Source organism: Sphaerulina musiva, assembly GCF_000320565.1.
Source record: "Sphaerulina musiva SO2202 unplaced genomic scaffold SEPMUscaffold_1, whole genome shotgun sequence".
NCBI classification, from domain to species: Eukaryota; Fungi; Ascomycota; class Dothideomycetes; order Mycosphaerellales; family Mycosphaerellaceae; genus Sphaerulina; species Sphaerulina musiva.
The window spans coordinates 578483-599305 of record NW_016017383.1 but is presented as its reverse complement, the minus strand read 5'-3'; the positions used below and the strand labels follow the sequence as shown (position 1 = coordinate 599305).

Genomic DNA, 20823 nt, shown 5'->3' with positions numbered 1-20823 from the left:
GTGTTTTATTCATTTTTCTGTCTACTATTTTCTTTTTCATATCGTATTATGTTATGTTATATTATACTGTACAAGACTACAGGTATACTATATACTTGGAGTGATGGAAAGCAGGGAGAGATGTAGATATGTATGCGTGTAGGTAGGTAGGATATGGACAGGTACTATAACCAGGAGTTTTGTTGATCAGGTATATAGGTAGGCAGTAAGTAGTAACTTTACTTGGGGGGATGGGTTGATAGGAAGGGGATGTGATATGCACGAGTGAAAGGGAATTGGTAAGTTGGAGAGAGATATGTGATATACACCATATCTTGCCCAGAGAAGTTCAAAAAAGGAGGAAAATTTTTCTCTTTGGCCCCCTTCTCCCTCTCCCTCCTCTTTGCTTCATCTCTTCTTCCTCTTCCAATCCTTCCCCAACGCCCCCCTATACATACACACACACCAAAAAAAAAGAAAAAGAAAAAAAAAAAAGAAACGCCAACCCTCCCCCCTTTCTCACCTCCTCCCTCCTCTCAAAGGTAGATAATTCGATTTCGCATTTCAACCCCGATCCACCTGCGTCAATTTCACCAACAATTCGGGTTTATCCCACAATGTAAAAACTTTACAACCTTGAATCCAATCCTGACTCTTGGGATCCAATTCTAAATCAAAGGTCCATAGCAATTTGGCCATGATGAGGCGCATTTCTGCGAGGGCGAGATTCTGGTTTTTTGAAAAAGAAAAAGGAAAAGTCAGTCAGGTATTTGGTGACAGGAACAGAGAGAAGAAAAGGGAGGGAAAAGCAAAGGGGGGAAAAGAAAAAAGAAAAAAAAAAAAAACTCACCTTCCCCAAACAATTCCTCGGCCCAAACGAAAACGGCTGCATAGCCCCTCTCCGATCCCCCTCATATTTCTCCTCTCTCTTCCACTTATTCCCCTTCCCATCCTCAACAACATCCTCCCCATCCAACCACCTCTCCGGCACAAAAACCTCCGGGTCCGCAAAATTCTCCTCCGAATGATGCGCCGCCCACTGCGAAACTTGCACGGCAGTTCCTTCAGGGATAAACACCCCCGAAATGACTTCTCCGCCGGGTTGAGAAATTCTTCGCTCGAAGCCGGTGGGGACTGGAGGGAAATATCGGAGAGATTCGTTGAGGACGGCGATGAGATAGGGCGCGGAATTGTTTACGGCGGATAAGGTGATGGAGCTGTAGGTGGGCCAGGTGGAACGGATTTCGTGGGTCAGGAGGGTGAGTTTGGAGGGGTTTTTGAGGAGCTTTTGGAGGAGGAGAAGAAGAAGGTTAGTTTTGGTTTTTTCTTTCTTTTTTTTCTGTTTTGGGGATGTGCAAGAAAGGGGAGATGATTTTTATACGACTCACCAAATACGTCGCACCCGAAAGCAACGTCGCTGTTGTCTCGGAACCCGCCGTCAAGATCAAATTCGCATTCGAATCGAGTCGGTCTTTGGATAATGTCGTTCCCTTTTCGCCATTGTGCGATGTAATGTACGTCATGAAATCGGGTCGATCTGTCTCTTTGGCCAAACGCTTCGATACTTGATCGCTGACCCAGTTCATGTAGTCTTTTCGGCCTTCGATCATTTTTTGGTCGACGATGAGACTACCCAGGTATTTTACGATGGGGAAGTATCCGACGATGTACACTAGAAGAGGAGGGGTTAGTAGATGATTATGATGATGTGGGTAATAAGTAGTGAGTAGTTCGGTATCAACTTACTAAAGCGGAATCCCTTGAGAGATTTGAATAGCAGGTCGATGTGTTTGTGTGTGGCGAGATTCTTGTAAACACCAGAATGATCAGTCAAACATGTTCACCTCGCAGCAAAGGTTCAATCATTGTTTGCGCGTACCTGAAGACATCCGAATGGCTCTCCGAAGAGAAGATCCGCAACGACATCAAAAGTCATCCTGTTGGGGAAGAAGAGAAATAACAAGATTAGCAGATGATATCTTTTCTTCTGTAAAAGGAGACAAAAGAAATTTGATACTCACCAATTATACCACTTCGTCATATCCACAGGTTGATCATCCTTAGACGTGACCTCTTTGAGCCGATCAACGAGCTGGTCAACATATTTCTGAATCAGAGGTTCCTGTTCTTGCAGAGCCTTGTCGCTGAATGCGTGCGAGAGCAGTCTTCGGCCCTTGGAGTGGTTTTCGTCGTTGTCGAGCAGAATCGAGGGGACGCCGTTGACGGGTGATGGATACCTATAGATGATGGGGGGTTGGGAAAGTCAGTATATATATATGTATTGTAAAACTCAACTTGCTGCTCAATTTTCTGGAAGGAATCCTAACCAAAAGTTTTTTCTCTCTCTCTCTCTCTCTCTCGCACACTCGTGTCAGGGGCTAAACCACTCCCCAACCCCCCCTTCAACAAGAAAAAAGAAAAAAGAAAAAAAAAAACATACCACATCGGATCCTTCTGCGTATTCGCCCTCCCCTTCAACCTCCCCGTCCGAAAGCCATAAATATCCGGCCACGCCGTCTCTCCCGAACTGAAGCTGACCTCATTCGGTGTCAAACGCACCACACTTCCATACCGTCGATGCAAATCCACCACATTATCGACCGTGGTACCCTTGATAAGATGGCGCACATACGGAATGCGAGATATGGCGTTGATTTTGGGGCCCGGGATGTGTCGGAGTGGGTCGTTGATGTAGGATGTATAGATGAATTTGGTGACGAGGTAGGTGAGGGACTAAATTTTTATGGGGGTGGGAGGTGAAGGGAGGCGAGGGGGTTAGATATTATTTCTCTTTTTTTTATGTTTTTTTTGGGTCTTCATGGTTTTGTTGGAGGGAGAGAGGAGAGAAAATTTGGGACCTACGAGGACGATGAATGATCCCACGAGGGATATGGGCTGGTATGTGGTGTGATCTGTGGAAGTCGCCATTATGTTTGAAGTCCGTGGTCATCATCAGCAGCAGCAGTCCAACAACGATAGGCAGTGTCGTTTAGTCTTATAGTCGTTCCAGACGCCAAGTCTCATCTCCCGAACACCTATGCCTGGGTCACCCTGGTCAGCACGGAAGGATGTACAGAACAGAGGAGGGAGGGTTGCCTCTTTTTTTTTTTTTTTGGAAAAAAAGATGACGGAGACAAATAAAGTGGAGGCTGTCCGCTGCAGAACCGAGGCCTCCGGCGTGGTTTGTGATGTTATGCGTCTAAATAATCAATAAATGAAGAATCATACTGCGCGCGGGACGAATGCCCCTATTGGTTCAAGCAGGCGAGCATTAGTAGGTGCAGTCGGATAGCAGACCCGGTATGCTTGGTCACACTTCCGGCGAGACCCTTTTTTGTTGGTACAGGCATAGCACAGGCCAGAGCGATATATTATGATAATCCCCCTACTAGGAAGAGGCAACTTTCTTCTGCAGATCGACCACTACATTCCCTCTGGTTGTTGCCCTTCACTCAGGGGCAGACATCTTGTGTGTAGGCTCGGCACGCATCATGTGGGGCAGACTTGGAACCTAGGTGATTTACCTCCCTGGAACGATCACCAAGAGCACTGGAGCAGCCACGTGTAGGAGGTACAGGTATTGTTCACTTGCGATACGGCCGCGTGTATAGTTAGCGTCGGCTTATCAACGCAGTATGTGAGAGTCTCCGTCGCTACATCCACCTCCCCCCTGTACGTGTTGGAGACTGCGAAGCTGTTACAGCCGCGCAGTGCGCGCACAGCGGCCTGGAGACATGGGCCTTTGTCACACTGTCCGACTGTCGACGTCCTCCATAGCTTTCACGTCAGCAGCGCCATCATCCCCGTTTCCCGACATGTGCAGCGCGATATAGCACGCCTGATGAGTGGGAATGACGAATTTGCTTCTCTAGCATCCTTCTGATCTATTGATGCGGTCTTTTGACACGGCCAGTGTAGCAGTCGTCGTCCATGCTTGAGTAAGCATCTTCCCTTGAAGCTGACAGCCTGAAGATGTTTTGTAATCATGATTCAACACAGTGCGTGTCGGCCGCGGGGTTAGGCACCACACGGCGATACCACGAAAGAACATCATCACTCATTCCCGGTTGGATCCTGTTGTGAGCCGCCTAAAGGCTCAGGACGGTGGGCAAACAGCATTTTGTAGTACACGATTTCTGCGATTTCCACTTCCTCGTCGACGATGGAGGATGTAGGTCTACGCCGAAGCACAGCAATTGGTTTTGCGAGCTTTTTCACCTCTCCCGTCAGTCTCTGATGGTCGCCGACGTACAGCATGACTCGTTTGCCATCCCACTCGCCATGTTCATCGCCTTCTGCGGGCGGGAACACCAGTCGGCCGAGATGGAGCGCTGTCTCCAGCTCTGGCTCTTCGCTGGAGATGATGCCCTGTAGCTCCATCATGGCTAGACCGGAAGGGGTCTGGACGAGTGATGGCATCGGATTACCATTTGTGCTGATGGTTGCCCGATCACGCACAGGTGGACGGAGTGTCACTGTCGGCATATCGTCCAGTCCTCTCCCCCATGGACCGTAATCGTACCAGGTGAGTACTGTACAGCTGGCAAGGAACGCCCCCTAGCGCGGTGGATGCACACTGCACAGCACAGGAATGATGGTGTAGTGAGATGGAGTGGTGTCGTAGTGAGATGTCGTGTCCGAAGTGCCGAGTGCGATGTTTTTTGGACGCAACAAATCAAAGGAAACAGGAAGCCAACAGGGTTGAAATGCCGAGAAAACTACTGCTGGCGCTAAGGCACGTTCCTAGACTCCGAAGTGTCCCTCAGGCTCAACCCGCTCGCTGCGTGGGGCTACACTAAGGTCCGACAGCATCCGCGTACAATATATATTACTGATGAGAGAGAGAGTGTGTGTGTGAGAGAGAGACTCTTGATGACTGCAGATATGAATGTGCATCTACGGACCTACAGCCGTATCAACATTTCTACGCTGGTATAAACATAGAATAGAGAGCTCTATACTCTATCAACCTACCCGCACTATGCCTTCCAAAGCATACTATGCCTTTGCCTTCTTTCCCAGCTCCTTTTCCACTTTCCGTCTCTTCGCCCTCATCTTCTCCGCCTCATCCGACTTGACAGCATTGCTATACACCATCTTCTCGTACATTTTCCTCTTACGTCGGGGCATCATGCCCTTCCGCCGCTCCAAATCCTCTTCCCTCTCCCGCTCCGCTTGGGTCCGCTTGGCCTGAGCAACCGCCTTGGCCTGCTTCTTCTTGTCCTTGGGGTCGGCAGATTTAATTTTCTTGCCTGCAGCTTCGGCCTCCAGTTCCGCTTGATGCTCACGGGCTATTCTGGTGGCATCATCTTCAATCTCTGAATCATTGTCGGAGAACCCGCCAAAGTCACCATCAGCCGGGGCTCCATCTTCGGCTGAGCTCGAGTCTTCGTCATCATCGCCTAGCTCGACGTCCATGCCTTCGCCTTGCGCGACTGCTCGGCCGTCTAGGTCGACTTTGAGTTCCATTGCCTCTGCATCACCGCGAACACCTTCTACTTCCTCGCCGTCACTGCCCTCATCCACATCGTCCTCGTCCTCGTCTTCGTCCGAATCATCTTCGGCAGCAGCAGCCTCTGCCTCTGTTTCTTGCTCTGCAAGTGGCTTGGTTGGGTCATAGTCTCCCTGCCTGGGCTTCACCCACGGACTGAGATGTGGCGGCAGTGTCGCACCGGGCGCGTACAGGTCGGGTCGTTGCAGTTGTCCGGCATTTACAGAGTCCCACACCCACTGCGGCTGCACATATGTCCGTCCAGGTACTCGCTCATTTGCCTTTCTGATCGCTGCAGAATCGTCAACACCGTCGTCCAGAAGCTCCTCGTCGTCCGTCTGCGGCGGTGAGGGCAGTGGGATATCGGGTCGATCGACGATTTGGTGTGTGATTCGTGTGTCGTCCTCGTTGCAATACGATCCTGCTTCGCCCTCTAAGCTCTGCCAACCCACTCGTTTGCAGCCGAACGACTTGAGGATGAACTCCAATGGATGCTTGGGTGTTTCGCGAGAGAGGAAGAAGGTGAAGGGCTCAAACAACTTGGCAGCAGTTTCCACGTCGGCAGTAATCGAGGGCTGGAGGAGGCTGTCGGCATTGGGATCGACAGATTCGAACTGGTCGAGAGCGGTGTCTGTCGGTTTGTCCTCGTCGTCTGCTCGCTCTTCCTCATCCTGTGTACTTCTGCCCAGTGTCTGTGACGTGCCAGGCTCCTCCTGTGCCGGTAGCGCAAGAAGTTTGTCGGCTTCGGCCTGTGCTCTCTCGTTGACTTCCGCATCCGCAAGTTCTTCCTGTCCTTCTTCGCTCACATCCTGATCCCTACCTTCTAGCTTGAAAGCGCCCAGTTCCGCCCCTTGCTCCTCGCTCTTCAAGTCAAACTTGGGAGGGTATACCAGCCCGATACTGCTGTACAGCCTGAAGTTGACGAAGCCTAATAGCGTAGTGTAGAATTCTACGAAAGTCGCCATGATCCGGAAGTCCACATCAGGAGAGTTTTTCTGCACGAATCTGTAGGGCACGAGCCAGAGGATGTCCTGACCCTGGAGGGTCGCCTGGTAGTATATGCCCTTGATGGACAAGAAGCTCTTCCTTAAGCTGTGGGTGCGAATGAGGTAGTGCTCGAACTCCATGGTCAATCTCTGGCATTTGGCGATGATCTTCGGCGGGACTTCTGAGGTGCTCGGAAGGTTGGCGAACAGGAACAGCATGGACAGCGCATCGTCGAGATCCCGCAGCGCGTCGACGAAAGTAGGGTAACGCTCTTTGATGATGTGGTCCAGTCGCATGCGCGGCGTCAGGTTGCGCTCCATGCGCGAGGCGTCGCTCACTTCATTCTTGCCGAGTGCCCTGCTGATCTTCTTGGCCAGCGCCTTTTGGTCGCGGAACTTGGCGAGCAGCGGTTCATGGAGCAGGTACTGGATGTCTTTGGTGTAGTAGAAGGTCGTGGATGGGGTGGACGATTTTGAGGCGCGCTTCTTCGATCGAGGTTCGCGGGGGTAGATGCCTTGTCCCGTCAGTCTCACAGTCACTGGCGCATGGCACAGTACGATTCGCACCTTTAAAAATACACAGCCGTCGAAAGTCTGGCAACGAGACTTGCAGTTTGCGCACCGCCTGCGAGCGGGTAATGTAGTTTTTAGCATTGCCCGACGTTCCTGGGGAGAAGAGAGCGTGTGTCAGCAGTGCGATACGAGCAGGGAGACATGCGCAATCGCATACCTCGCTTCTTGATCTTGGCCATCGCTGCGGCTGTGGTGGTAGTGGTGGGTGTGCGGTGCCTTCGGTGGGAGGTGTGTCTAGGACAAGTTCAAGCTGGTGGAACTTTTTCGTTGTGTCCCGTCCCAATCAGGTTAGAGGCTGGAGAAAGTCGAAGGGCCGCGACGGGGAGAGCCTTATCTCCGCGGGCGCACATGAAAGAGCTACGGTGAGAACTAGGAGGTACTGTACAGCTGGGCACAAGAGAGTACCCGACTACACCACGACGACGACGACGACGAGGCGAAGATGCGGTGAGGACGAGAACATGGACGCCGCCACGCACCTCTACCATGGCCATCCCAAGACGCTGCTGTTCTCCGCCGCTGTCACCCTCCGGATAACGCTGGCCCTCGCCTTTCCAGGCCTCCCTGACCTCTTGACGGGCAGAGCGGAGATCTCGACCCCCGTCAATAGCTTCAAGAGATGTACGTGAAATGGACACCGGCGGGACCATGACTGGGCTGTCTGGGCCAAGGACAGGAGCGAAGGCATCGACACGCGCTGAGAATGAACAGTACAGGAAGGCTTGTTCTTATACGAGCGAGGACTTGATCCGTACGACGGCGGCATCTTCCACCAGGTTAGCAGCAGCAACAGCACAGAGTGCTGTCCCGAATATCGCATTGCAATATACTGAGTGGGCATGTCTAGGCTCCTCTTTTCCTGCCGCTATTTGCCCTCCTGCCCTCGGCGTCTACCTGGCTGGGTCGCTTAGCCACGATCCTCATCTACACTGGCCTGGATGTCTTGACTGCAGACTGCATTTATGACATTGCCAGCTCAGGTGCAGCCGCCGCTTCCCTTCTCTTCACGTCCCCGAGAGCCGACCGCGTCTGGCAGCCAGCTTCTGTAGCGGCCGTCTACCTCTTCAATCCTTTCACCCTCGTAGCATGCTTCGGCCGGCCGACGACGGCATTCGCCGCCTTCTTCACCTTGCTCAGCGTCAAGCATGCTTGTCAAGCCAAGGTGATGACGGCTGCTTTCGCTCTGGCCATTGCCAGCTACATCAGTCTGCACCCGGTGTTGCTGCTACCGCCCATTGGACTGCTATGCTATGACCAACTATGTGTGCAGTTGGCTGGCCGAGCGACCATGACCGAGGAAGGGACTTCTGGCCAGGGCAGAGTGACAAAAATCGCTTGTAACAAAGAGCTGCTCCCTCCAATCTCTACATTTGCGGTCGTGCTCGTCAGCACCTTCTTGACTTTCTCTGGCTTTCTGCTTGTAGTGTCCCGCCTGTTACTTCCATCCTGGCAGTTCCTGGATTCCGTGTATATGACTCCACTCACGATGCCAGACTTGACGCCAAATTCCGGATTGTGGTGGTATTTCTTCATCGAAATGTTCGATGCATTCCGAGAGTTCTTCTTGGGCGTCTTTTGGCTACATATGCTGTCATACAGTATACCATTCTGCATTCGCTTCCGGAACCAACCACTTGCAGCTGTAGTGCTGATGCTGGGAATCAATGCCATCTTTCAGCCATATGCCAATGTTGGCGATGTAGGCACCTGGCTGAGCAGTCTTTGTCTGCTTGGACACGTGTTCGAATGTGAGTCGATCGATCACCAGATTTCCAACCCGTAACAAGCAGGGCTAATGTTTGCTCTACTGCTGCAGTATGTTCCACGCACCGCTATACTTTCCCAGCTTTATCGGCTCTTCTCTATGCATCACTGTTGGGACCAGCATTTCACCATCTGTGGATATATGCTGGCTCCGGGAATGCCAATTTCTTCTACGCCATCACACTGGTCTGGAGCCTGGCTCTACTTATATTGCTTACCGACACCGTATATGCAGTCCTTCGGGATGCGTGGGAAAATGAACGGCCTGAAGGGAAAGGAAAAGAGGTGCGACAGGTGTAGTCTGCAGTACATGGGGTTGAGCGGAGTGAAGTTACCCAGTCCGGAACCGGCGAAACTTCGAAAGGATTGCCTACAGCGGCTTTTATACATACCGCAGACCCAATCTACCACGGGTTCGCGCCCATTCCTGGTAATCATGTCTACCACTGCACAACCCGCTCATGCTTCGTCTTCTATGCGCGAATCGTAGCACTGATTTCGTGCATCTGTTTCAAAAACGGCAAGAGAAGGCGGACGGCGGAGATGGAACTTGTGCAGACAGACTGCGCAGCTCTCTATGTCACGCGAGTACGAAGATGCTGTCAGAGGCAGCAAAGGGGATGGTGAAGATGAGTTATCGGAAGCCAGCGAAGCTAATGGAATTAATGCGGGAAGACACCAGGTCGCCAGGTGATATACCATGATGTTGTAGCCGGTATCAACTCTCGATGAGTAGCAGATTTCCGCCTGCACATCCTTCTCTTGTGTATACTTGCCAAATTCATAACGACTCAAAGCTGACTTGTCATCAAGCCAAGATCTAACCACTCGCGTTCATCATCCGAGAAAGCCTCGTTCGCGGCCTCGTCTCCCCCTTGCAGCGCCTGCGATGGAACCGATCTTGGACTCCACGAGTCCTCGCTATGACCTGCACCTTCTGTCTTTTCTGCTGCTGCACCTCCGCAAACAACCTCCACCTTCTTCTGCTCCTCATCAACAGCCTTGTGATGTGATCCCACCAACACCTCCATCGCCGCGGCCGCTTTCGATCCGTCGGCTGCTGCTGCTACTGCCGCAAGGTCCATCACCTCCTCGAATAACGCTTGATGGATGTCATCAGAACCTTCAGGTGATGTCACAACGTCATCGCCCTCGTCTTCCAATGTGTCAATGGTGTCCACCATCATCCAATGGTACACGAGAGCAGCGCGGTCCTTCTCCTCGAGTTTGTTCGTGTTCCTCGACAAGAACATTCCCCGGTGATCGGATCGAAAGATATCAGAATCACAATCAGAATCGGGTTCCGTCGGAGCGGGAGCGTGCAAGGCAAAGTTCGTCGTGGTCTCTTCTGCTGCCGTGGGAGTGTTGAAGGGGGAGGTTCCGGAGTAAACCCTCCCTGCGAGAAGCTGAGTTTCCGGAGCAGGTGGTCGCGGGAGTCGTGCTGGCTGCGGAAGCGGTTGTAGTAGGTGGCACGGGGTTGACGGCGCTGCTTTCTTCTGCTCCGTCATCTTCTGAACGATGGGTGTGGTCGCCGCGGCCTCGAGGACCTCTAGACTTCGGCGGTCGTTCATCCTTCGAGCGGCTTCTTCTTTTCGGTCGTCGTCGGTGCGGGGAGTGTTCTTCTTCGTGCTGAGTTGGAGGCATCGAAGACTCTGCCTGTCTGTGTCACGCTCAAGGCGCCGATAGAATTGTGCGCGGACTCGACGTTGTAGCGCGCGGGTGTCGGGCGAGAGCGAGCCTTCTGAGCTATCCGATGCGAGGTGGTCATCGTCAACGACTGGCGCTATGGTTATTACTTTTTCTGTTGTGGAGGAAGTTGGACGGCGCATGCGATGGTTCTTTGCCAGTTTGGACTCTGGAGCAGAGGTGTAGCTGAAGCGCAGGCTGAAGCTGACGCAGGATGTCGAGTCGTCAGATTCGGACGCCATTGTGTTCGTGCGCCGGCATGAGAGGGTGACGTTGAAGGCGAAGGTGTAAGACAAAGGTCCGCAAAGTTGGGGTAAACGAGAGTGCGGAGCGGCGCTTTATTCACTTGTGGTCAAGGCGCCAGTGAATTGATATAACGCGTCATGGCAACAATAACACGATTGGCCATGGCTCACTGTCCAACACTACCACTTGGACGTTTGGGACGGCGGAGATTCCCAGGACCGAATGCATGAGCGCGAGTGAGTCCTGAAGTCATATCCTCGTCGCTACCACCGCGGAACAGACAGAAGAAGAAGAAGAAGCGCTCTGAACCACAGTTCTGCCCCCACAGCTCTGCAATTCGCGACGCACACACCCACATCCACCCACCCACAACCATCGTCTGGCGAGTATTTGAAGCAACACCATCGACACTACCGCCAGGTAGCCCAGTTTACTCGCTGCTGTGGTGAAGCAGGCTTGCTGAACAGAGAGGCACACGCCAGTCATTGCATTCACTGAAGGATCATGGACTGACCATCAGATTCTTTCGAGTGAGCGTTGGAAGCCTATATCAGAGTTTTCTCCTGGTTTGAGTGCCGTCTCTGCCACCACTTCGACAACCTCCTCAGCTCACGATCACGCATACCAGTGTGACGATTGGAACCCATCATCTCTGCACAGAAGATACACGCCAGACCATTCGACGTAAATCAACACTGTACGCGCTCGAAGAGACGCGGCCAGAGCAGCAGACAGCCAGATCCCGGGTCGTTTAGCACATGATGGCGGCACTTGAAGAAGCAATTTCGCCAGGCAGGGCTTTGGAGATCGTTGGCGGTGGCACTGATAGCCTCTCAGAAGAAGCTGTACATGAGCATTTGCGCGACTCTGCCGTCACCATCATTCGACACGAACAGCTCATGATGCGTCACCTTGGTAAAGTAAGTGGAACATCCTTTTGACTGCGGGCTAGTGCACCTTACTGACGAGTGTAGGACTTGGATACAAGCGATCCACTTCTGTTCTTTTTGTACCAGGTCCATGGAGCACGAGCAGACCCAGAGGCTATCATAGACGTCGGGATTTTCTCATCAAAACCATTCTTGAGCCTTGCATTCTGGGATAGCATCTACTACGCCCTGATTCTCACGATCTGCGAGTTGGAAGAGAGTACAAAGGACTTTCACAGTCAAGGAGTCCTGCACAACCACGGAAACACAGGCAACACTCTCGGTCAGCCGTACCTGGTAGACGATTTCCGACGCCTTCTCACCACCACATGGCGCCTCCTGACCCACCCAGGCCTCCTCAGCACCCTCGAGACAGCCGTCAGATACCAACACCTCGCCGAGACCTACCGCAACCTCGACATTGACCACGACTTCCGTCAAACCTACCTTGAAATCTGGTCCCAGCACTCGTCTGCAGAGAAGGCCGAAATGCTGCTTCACACCCCCGGCATGATCGACGTTCTCCGCCTCCCACTCCCGCAGATTCACTCTCACCTCCAACAAATTTGCGTGGAGAAGAACTTTCTCGCCTGCCTCGAAGAACTCGATCCCTCTGCGCCCACTTCTTCTCCTCCTCCCCTTTTGGCGGACGGAAACCCTTGTCACTGCCTCCCGAGCTGTACCTGTCGAATCGTCTGCCAATTCGAAATTCATGCCTGCGAGTGTGCTGCTTCTTCTCGCCCGTTTTCCTCGCTGCCAATGACCACCGCGCTAGCAGTAGCGGCAGCGGCACCAGCGGCAGTAGCGGCGCCAACACCAGAACCAGCGACACCAGTAGTAGCGACAACTCCTTCCGTCTTCCTCCGCCGCCCTCGCCTCGTCTCGGCGGGAGGATCTACCCCCTTGACTGCTCGGGCCCCTCTGATCACGGCTCTGCCGGAGCCGGAGGAGCGTGGGTTTGCGATTTCTCGGGAACAGTATGCGGCTTTGCCGCTTCCGAGGGGAGAGAGGACTGTGGTTTCTTCTTCTTCTGGTGCTGGTGGGCGGAGGAAGATGAGTGTTTCTGGTTGGGTGAAGAAGAAGGTTTTGGGGATGGGGATGGGGAAGAAGACAGCTCTGCGTCAACCCTCAAGGATCCGAATTCGGAATCTGCAGAGGTTTCGAAGGCGATGCCGGAAAACCCGACGTGGGATGTGGACCTGAGGAGGTATGTATTCATCAATAATCAATAATCCATACGAGAAATATTTGTACTAATTTTGTTTTTTTTTTTTCAGCACTTGTACTGCGCGAATGAATGGATCGGATGCGTTCCTGGAATTCCTCAGAATATGAATCATGCGGATTGCAACCCTACGAAATAAGTAATGGGGGGAGAAGAGGAGGAGGAAGAGAAAAGAGTTGGTGAACGAGGTATGCATGAGTGAAGGAAGGACTTACGGCAAAGGGCATTGGATTGGGTTAGAGCAAGGTTTTTATTTATTTAGAATTGATTATGTAAACAAGAGGAGGGAGGGAGGGTCATTTGCGTGTGGTATTAAAAAGGGAAATCAAGTCTTTTTCAGACATGTTGAAGATTCCGCGACGTTTGTGATGACGTCTTGCTATTTTTCTTTAGAAAAACTGCTAATGGTCATGCCCAAAGTTCCCCCTGAAAAGAAACTGAACCAACCCCCTGAGCATTCTCTTCCACCATAGATAGGGGTAGTTCCTCATCACTCCCTTCATAACCATTGACGTCTCTTTCCCTTTTCAAAAAAAAAAAAAAAGAAAAAAAAGAAAGAGAAAAACAACGCAGAAAGAGAGAGAGGGAAAGACTTCCAATCCCCCACCCCTATCAATCTAAATCTGATGGGAGAAAGGGAGATGGTTAGTGGATGAGAAAAATTGGGGATGAGAAGGTTGGTGGTGTTGTTGTGGATGTTGTTAGGAGAGGGATAAGTAAAAAGGACGTACCCAGAAAGCCTGTGCTGTTCCAACAGCAGAGAGCCACGCAGCGAGGATGGAGAGCTTCATGATGAATATATGTATATCCTGTTTTGTTTGTTTGTTTGACTTAGTTTCGATTGATTGATTGATTGTTTTCTACCCAAAGAGAAGAAGAAAAGAAAGAAGGGAAGGGAAAGAAAGTTCTTATATATACATATACCCAACCATTCACATATCGTCTACAATCCCCAAAACTGCCTTACCTACCTAACCCACGCAAGCCCCAAGTCCAATTCCAAGTCCAACCCAAGCCCCATTCCATCATCACACACCACTTCTTCGCTCAAAAAATGACGAAGATGATCATGAATCATCTCACAGCCTCCGCTCCCTCCCGGAAAAATCTGAAACCCCAAGACGATGCCATCGGGTAGCGAATTTTCCAAATACACATATACGTACAAGACAACGAACGATTATAGTTCCCGTTTTTTTGCTAAGAAAATGACCACTCCATACATTGATGATTGAAACCCAGGCTTCGATGAATCCATGTACCCGGAGGCGAAGGAATAGCTACCTACCTACCTTACCTACCAAGCGCAGCTAATCAGCAGGTAGTCAGCAGGTAGTAAGTAGGGCGATTGGCATCGTGAACTCCCCGTCCCTTCAAAACCCGATTTCATACGAGAGACAGAGAGAGCACAGCCTGGTTTGTTGTTTTTGCCAATACGTACTAAAATTCTCAAGTGAGGGAACCGGTGGTCTTGGGACTTGAGTCTACTACAATAGTACTCCTAGAGGCGAGCGAGCGAGTTTTTGTTTTTCTTTTTTCTTACTGGCGTCGGGAAGAGAGGAGCCGATTATGGACGGGTTCTTGGGAGTTCTTGGGGAATGTACTGTATACATGCGCTACGCTACGCTGCGCTATGCAAGTGTTCTGTAGGAGGTTAGGTATGCATAGTGTAATCGGTATATGTGGGCCTTTGTGGTAGACGGTAGATAGATGGGCACTATAAAAGGGGCTAGTACAGTTCGTGAAAATTCGGTCGCTCTCCTCTCCTTACCTCTCCTCTCTCCCAATTTTCGATCGTGTCCAGCACTAGTCTTTCCACAACCCCCGTTTCGTTTTTCGTTTTTCGTTTTCCGTTTTGCAGTAGACTATTCCGGGGTACTTAACTACTCTACCAGTAGTCAGTACCTACCTAGTCTAGAGCCGCATTCAATATCTTAGCATACAACATATCTCGGATATATCTATACAATATTGTCGTATAAATTTCTGATATACCGCCGTCGCTCCTACAATGTACTGTACTGTAGGTAGATAGTCCAAGGACTTTAGAGGAACCCCGAAGTCCCGTTTTTGCCAAGACGGGGAAAAACGGGGTCATAAGGTATCTAAATGTACCTCACTCAGAGGTTTTTTTCTTTTCTTAACCCCCTTTCCCTATTCAAAAAAAAAACTACCTCAATATTCGCATGACGTTCAAACCCTCTACTCCTAAAAACCATCCAAAGCACCCGAGTAGATTAAAAAATCATCTTACTAAACGGCATATCAACCTCCCATCAAGTCTTACCTTATTGATGACGAAGACCTATCTCTTGGCATTTGATTTTTTTTCCAACTTCGCCCCGAGACCTGGCCCTTCCCCCCTGGTCAACTCGAGACTTGTGACTTGCACCAGTCAGCCCTAGGGAGTTGGCAAGAAGTGGTGTCATGATTGAGGTGTCATCAGGAGACTGAGAGAAACTACCTAAATCATAGAACAAGAGACGAAAGGACAAAAGACAGTGTGTCATTATCAGTCAGCTTTTTTGTTTTTTTCTTTTTTTCGCATCTGATGATGATACCCACAGCCAAATCAAACTACACTTTTTTTTTGAAGAGTCATTTGACCCGTACACGGTACCAGTACTATCCAATCGGTCTGGTATATATGTACTTTACAAACCAATCTCAACCCACCCCGGCAAATCCACCAAATACCCTCCTCCCCTCACATTCCTCAAACCTCGAGTTTTCAATTTTATGCCCATTCCAAGGGTATCTTCGACTTTCAAAATCGCCTGCGAGGCATTTTCGCCTGTGACGAGATCGAATTCTACTATTAATTTATTCTTGTGCTCCTTCGTTGGGGTGTGGTGGTGATAGTAGACAAACTCCCGTATCACACCCGCAGAAATTTCAATTTTGGCGCCCATAGGAGCCACGTAGATTTTTCTTCGGACCGTATCTTTGGGTTGGACTTTTACTTTTACACCAACACCAACAATCCCCCCTCCTTCTCCTCCTCCTCCTTTTTCATCTCCTTCTTGTATTTCTTCAACATTCCCCCCAAACCCCAACCACCCCCACCTCTCATGATTTACCAAAACACACACACTCCCAACCACATGACCCAAATACCCCGCCCCAAAATCCCCTGAGTATCCATCCCACGCGAGCGTCTCCGGCCAAGCGTGAAATCCCATAGATCCGAATCCGTCGCGGTGGATGTTTGTTAAGACGCCCATGTGGCCTCCGTAGCCGATTCGGAGATCGTGGAAGGATTGCGCTGCGGGCGTAGTAGGCGTAGCAACATTAGAAGTATTAGAAGTAGGAGGGGGATTTGAGTGGAGAAAAGCATCAATCATCGGCAAAGAATTCAAACTCGAGCCATAATGATGCAACATTCTTTCAATCCTTGGAATTCGACCCGCGTAGAGAAAATCCCAGTACCGACGTGCATTGCCGTTGTAGCCCCAGTGGGCGAGAGTTGGGGTGTAGCCGCGGATGCGGGAGAGAGTTTTGGTTGTGAGGGGGGTGGAGTTGAAGTATCTGTTGTTTGTGTGTGAGTTTGTGTGTTTGTGAGAGAGGGAGGGATGGGGGGGACGTACTTTGACCAAAAGTAAACCCCTTCTTGACCAGTACTATCCCAAGACATTTCGCTTCCAAAAGGTTCAGATTGCTCCGACCAGTTCATTTGACGTTTTTGCATTGCTTCGCGAAGGATTTTGAATTCCCTTTCGAAGTTTTTTTCGGTTTCTAAGGCTTGGAGAATGGACAGCCAGATACTTTCGCCGACTTGACCGAGGTGGCGAAATTCGACAAAATCGCGTTGACTCGCTATGATGGTGCTGAAACTCTGCTGGAGATACCATGTGGAGTTTTGGAGGGTCAGGACTCCGGGACTGATGAGTTCGGCATGGTAGAGGGCCCAGTATAAGACGCTGACGTGCACGTAGTTGAAGGATCGCCAGACTTGGGAGGCTTCGGTTTTGTTCCAGGCTGCCCAGGTGTTGAAATTTATGGTCGGATCGTAAGCGTAGTCGGGCAGAGCTTGGGGGTCGTGGTAGAAGAGACTTCGTTTGACGGCATATTTGGAAGTATCATTCGTTCCCCCATCTTCCTTATTCTGTAAATTCCCCCACACAGTGTTTTGAACCATGAGTTCGAGTTTGGCGACTGTTTCGACGTCGGGATGGACTGCGATTTTCATTGCGGCCGCTTCGAAGGATCCGGCGCCGCCTTCGTCGGACATTCCGGCTATCCATGCTCGGGCATCTTGGAGGACGTGTTGTTGCTTTTCGTAGTCGTAGCTGATCAGACCAGGAGCGCGGTGAAAGGGATCGCTAGTGTTTGTATACCATTGTTTTGTAACAAGGAAATTCGCAAGCTTCGCTGATGTTGCCGTTGTAGTGTCAGTGACATAATAGTGAACACTCTGCTCTCTTCCATCCTCGTAATGAATCGAGACTCTCACTCGTCCGTAGGATCCATCTTTCGCATTGACATGATAGGCTTTCCAAGTGGGATCTTTGGCCATGTACTCGGTGAGTTGTAGGGAGCCGGGGGGATCAACCATTATCGAGCTCACAGGAGATTCGGAGAGCAAGAATAGTTTACCGTTCCAATCTGTAGGGAGTACATATCCAGGAATACCAATGGCAAGCGGCACACCCTTCGAAGAAACCACATCCTCAATCTCATGGACCGTAGGCGAAACACTGAATCTCAATCCAAAAGACACCGACTCCGCAGGTTCCAGCATGACAGAAGTCGGGCGATTCCAAGGCTCAGTAGCATTCCACTCCGTCTCTGCATATGCCTTACTCAAAACTTGCCAAGAATAAATCCCCTCAAAAGTCTGCGTAGCATACCCTGTACTCTGTTCCTTTGTCTCGTGCAAGAAACGCCAGGCTTCGAAACGAGAGTGAGTACCATAGGGAGTGATGACCAAATTCGGCCCTGTACCAGTGAGTCGCGTAGCCTGGACATATCCAGCATCGAGACCTATATATGGATCGAGCAGCACACATTTGGCCGTCGTGTCGTCTGCGGTGCGGTTGGTGAAGATGTTGTTGAATTCCAGGGGAAAGCCAAAGGCACCGAGCTCTATCCTGGCGGTGGGAGCTGTATTGGCAATAGTGACTTGTAGAACCAGATCTTCATCCTTGACTATCCAATTCCGAGTGATATTGAGCTCTTGTGTGAAATCAAAATACGAAGTCAACAGTACATCTTCGGCTGTTGCACTCAAAGACACAGGCTTCACATCGCGTGCTGCAGCAGTGTCGATTTCATTCCACACGCTTTGGCCTTGCTCGCGCCATCGCACGGTCAAGTCGCCCGTGTGATAATTCCCCACGTCGTTTCGGCGGTCGAAATAGTCTGCCGGAGAAAAGTCGAAGCTGGAATCTGTCGCGGGTTGGAGTGATCGTAGTACGCCAGAATCTGCAGCGAATGTGCCTTGCCAATTGTTGGTGGAAAGAAAAAGGCTTCGCTATTGGTATAGATGATAGGAGAAGTCGGGGTGAGCTGTCTTTGGAACTCCATGTCGGCTATTCGAGATCTGTAGTCGGGTTGGCGTGCGAGATCTAGTCGCTGGTTCGGTTGATATTGAACATTGTCTGCGCGCGCGCGCGCTAAGGTCTCGTGTAGAGATATCGGATTCCAGCATGTAGCTTTGGAGGTTGGAAGTATACCGTGTTTTGAATTCAAGATATGACATGGGCAATCCTTGACGAATCTCGCCGTCGGCAGCAAGCATTAGTTCTAGTCCTATCAGACCGTAAGACCCTTTTATGTTGTAGAAGTCAGTATCATATTTTGACTACGCCTGTATTGAATGTGCGTATTCACACGACGGTAGGCAGCTGAAGATTTGATGATATCTAACTCTTCACTCCGCCATCTCAAGCCGACCAAGCTACGGTTTAGAGTCCCTTTCTCTCCGAGAGAAATGATAACCACGCGTTTAGCTTCGAGTCTAGCTGATAAGGAGAGACATGCAGAGACTCTGTCAGCATATATGCTATACCAACGTTGGACTCCTAGCTGTAAGCTGTGCTGAGATTGTTGCAGACAAGAGACGAGTTGTGACTTGGACCTGAAAGACAAGAGGCGGCACTCAGCGACGAACAAATACTTCGCCGCCGCCTGTTTGCGCCAACGCATTGTCGGGACCGACGAGAAGATCGAGTATAGTCATGAATGAACGAACGAACGAGCGCAAGATGGCGAGAAGGAAAAAAAAACTCCAGAGAAAACCCGCCAAGATTCACTTGGCTTTTAACCTTTGTCAGTCACTGGCACGGCTCCACCCGAGCTGGCCCTTCTAGCTTGCTCACTCTTACTCTCCTCCAAGCGATTCCCTACCTCGCAACCGACATCAATCGACTTCTAAGAGCCATCACATCACCCTTCACATTCGAGCAATAGCCAGCCAGGAAAGCCCGCGCTGTCGATTTTAATCCGAGTCCTCGTCCAGACTGCCCACGACGCCGGACTGGCATGTAGACTTAAGAATAGCGGCGATATCTTCGATTGGGGTGGTGTATGTTACGGACTGGGAGATTGAACGAGGAATGTGCTGCATTCAGATCTTTTTCTCGATGTGGATAAATCCGTGTTTCTATAGCGATGCTGTGGCAATCATGATTAGAGGAGTCATGTTGGAGGGTAGACAACTGGTCCAATCCAATGTCATTACATGATATGGTGGTTATCACCGGGGACCTCCGAGCCGATATAGATTGCTGAAATACCTACTTATCCGTAGAAGCGACCTCCTGGCTTCTGCGAGATATAACTTGCGTAGGTAGAAATTTGATACTTTTATAGGGGGGTATTCGACTGCCCCTTTGATAATTCGAGGAGTCTTTACACACGACTCACCTCCTATGAGCGGCCTCTGTAATCATGTCTTGAAAGCGTGAGACGCAATGTGGCATAATGCTTGGCAAGTAGATGTTCGTCGGGCGAGACCCCTCAGTCAAATACCTCACTCGCGTAGGGAACAGTACTATCATCGTACCCCTGTTCCTCCACCCTCCCTCCAAGAGCATGTACTCATGTAGTACATGATAGTCAATCAATCGCACTATAGCGAGGAGACTCTCCTATCTCTCTTCCATTCCCTCCACTTCTATCATGCTTCTCCTCTCTCATCATCATGGTCTGACAAGCTACATGTAGCTTACTCTTCCTCCTCTTGAGACAATTAATTATTTTTATTAAACCCCTCCAATTCATCACCACCATGCCACCAAATCCTTCGCCCAGAAATCCTCATCATCCTGCTCGTGCAACCACATCATCCTCAACCTCGCCTACCAATCACGCAGATCCATCTCCAAACCCCACTCCCATCACCACCTCTTCCCCTTCAAACTCATATTCCTCTCCTCCTCCACAACCACCAACCCCCCACCCCACCCACCTCGAATCCCATCTCATCCACCTAACAACCGACCTCGTAACCGCCTGCAACAACCGCTTCTGGAACCCCTCTTCCTACCCGTGGAACACTCTCGACCAAAAAAATTTCTCTCTCGGAAAAACCTATTCCACATTATCCTCTGACCTCAACTTCTCCGAATTCTTACAAAACTTCCAAAAACTTTACGCGAGTTTGCCGGAGTATTTTATTCGAATCAGGGAAATTCATGCGAGCGTGAATGAGAAAACGGGAAAGGCGGTTGTGTTTTTGAATATGGAAAATGTGAATTTTAGTCCGGGAGGGGTGTTGAGGTATAGTGTGGGCAAGGTGGAGTTTGAGGGGAGGGGCGAGGGGAGGTGGGTTTGTGTGAGGTATTCGAGTTTGCCGATTGGGGAGGGGGTGGAGGGGGGGTGAGGTTGGAGGTTTGGGGTTGTTGGGGTTGTTGTTTTTGGTGGTGGTGGTGGTGGTGGTGTTGTTGTGAGGGGGCCACTCCTGTTGCTGCTGTGAGAATGCTGTGAGAAGGGGTGGGGGGG

General features: G+C 50.6%; 8 protein-coding genes across 8 annotated transcripts; 3 read left to right on the top strand and 5 right to left on the bottom strand.

Moving 5' to 3' along the window:
- Window positions 1-543: 543 nt before the first annotated feature.
- Window positions 544-2703, bottom strand: SEPMUDRAFT_32316 (benzoate 4-monooxygenase cytochrome P450; the record flags this gene model as incomplete). Its single annotated transcript, XM_016908491.1, has 8 exons — window positions 544-708; window positions 830-901; window positions 941-1264; window positions 1368-1651; window positions 1726-1786; window positions 1859-1916; window positions 2001-2216; window positions 2420-2703. Coding segments are annotated over 8 exons (1464 nt in total), but the record flags the coding sequence as incomplete, so codon positions are not given.
- A 1365-nt stretch (window positions 2704-4068) lies between these two features.
- Window positions 4069-4464, bottom strand: SEPMUDRAFT_21408 (uncharacterized protein; the record flags this gene model as incomplete). The annotated part of the gene is made up of 1 exon (XM_016908336.1): window positions 4069-4464. A coding segment is annotated over one exon (396 nt), but the record flags the coding sequence as incomplete, so codon positions are not given.
- Window positions 4465-4872: 408 nt separating this feature from the next.
- Window positions 4873-7211, bottom strand: SEPMUDRAFT_145626 (Pescadillo_N-domain-containing protein; the record flags this gene model as incomplete). The annotated part of the gene is made up of 3 exons (XM_016903167.1): window positions 4873-6971; window positions 7024-7122; window positions 7187-7211. The coding sequence occupies 3 exons, from the start codon at window positions 7206-7208 to the stop codon at window positions 4978-4980; spliced, it is 2115 nt and encodes a 704-aa protein (XP_016764489.1). The 3' UTR covers window positions 4873-4977.
- Window positions 7212-7436: 225 nt separating this feature from the next.
- On the top strand, window positions 7437-9593 carry SEPMUDRAFT_55615 (CDC91 cell division cycle 91-like protein). Its single transcript, XM_016909369.1, has 4 exons — window positions 7437-7650; window positions 7741-7805; window positions 7877-8777; window positions 8846-9593. The coding sequence occupies exons 1-4, from the start codon at window positions 7491-7493 to the stop codon at window positions 9091-9093; spliced, it is 1374 nt and encodes a 457-aa protein (XP_016764488.1). The 5' UTR covers window positions 7437-7490; the 3' UTR covers window positions 9094-9593.
- SEPMUDRAFT_112418 (uncharacterized protein) lies at window positions 9585-10721 on the bottom strand (the record flags this gene model as incomplete). The annotated part of the gene is made up of 1 exon (XM_016900977.1): window positions 9585-10721. The coding sequence occupies one exon, from the start codon at window positions 10719-10721 to the stop codon at window positions 9585-9587; it is 1137 nt and encodes a 378-aa protein (XP_016764487.1).
- Window positions 10722-11486: 765 nt separating this feature from the next.
- Window positions 11487-12989, top strand: SEPMUDRAFT_112417 (uncharacterized protein; the record flags this gene model as incomplete). Its single annotated transcript, XM_016900976.1, has 4 exons — window positions 11487-11645; window positions 11700-12376; window positions 12430-12861; window positions 12932-12989. 4 exons carry the CDS (start codon window positions 11487-11489, stop codon window positions 12987-12989), a joined length of 1326 nt encoding a protein of 441 aa, XP_016764486.1.
- Window positions 12990-15124: 2135 nt separating this feature from the next.
- On the bottom strand, window positions 15125-19007 carry SEPMUDRAFT_159845 (uncharacterized protein; the record flags this gene model as incomplete). The annotated part of the gene is made up of 4 exons (XM_016907869.1): window positions 18401-19007; window positions 16467-18352; window positions 15538-16407; window positions 15125-15161 (listed from the first exon to the last, which is right to left on the bottom strand). Exons 1-4 carry the CDS (start codon window positions 18617-18619, stop codon window positions 15125-15127), a joined length of 3012 nt encoding a protein of 1003 aa, XP_016764485.1. The 5' UTR covers window positions 18620-19007.
- Window positions 19008-20110: 1103 nt separating this feature from the next.
- On the top strand, window positions 20111-20704 carry SEPMUDRAFT_103751 (uncharacterized protein; the record flags this gene model as incomplete). Its single annotated transcript, XM_016900515.1, has 1 exon — window positions 20111-20704. One exon carries the CDS (start codon window positions 20111-20113, stop codon window positions 20702-20704), a length of 594 nt encoding a protein of 197 aa, XP_016764484.1.
- Between the last annotated feature and the right edge of the window lie 119 nt (window positions 20705-20823).

What these genes read in the sequence shown, in the direction of transcription:
- SEPMUDRAFT_55615 (XM_016909369.1), top strand. Translation starts at nt 7,491, where the DNA reads ATGGACGCCGCCACGCACCTCTACCATGGCCATCCCAAGACGCTGCTG. An exon ending in CGTCAATAGCTTCAAGAGAT is followed by an intron (nt 7,651 to 7,740) that starts GTACGTGAAATG and finishes GAGAATGAACAG; the next exon opens with TACAGGAAGGCTTGTTCTTA. An exon ending in GCTTGGACACGTGTTCGAAT is followed by an intron (nt 8,778 to 8,845) that starts GTGAGTCGATCG and finishes CTACTGCTGCAG; the next exon opens with TATGTTCCACGCACCGCTAT.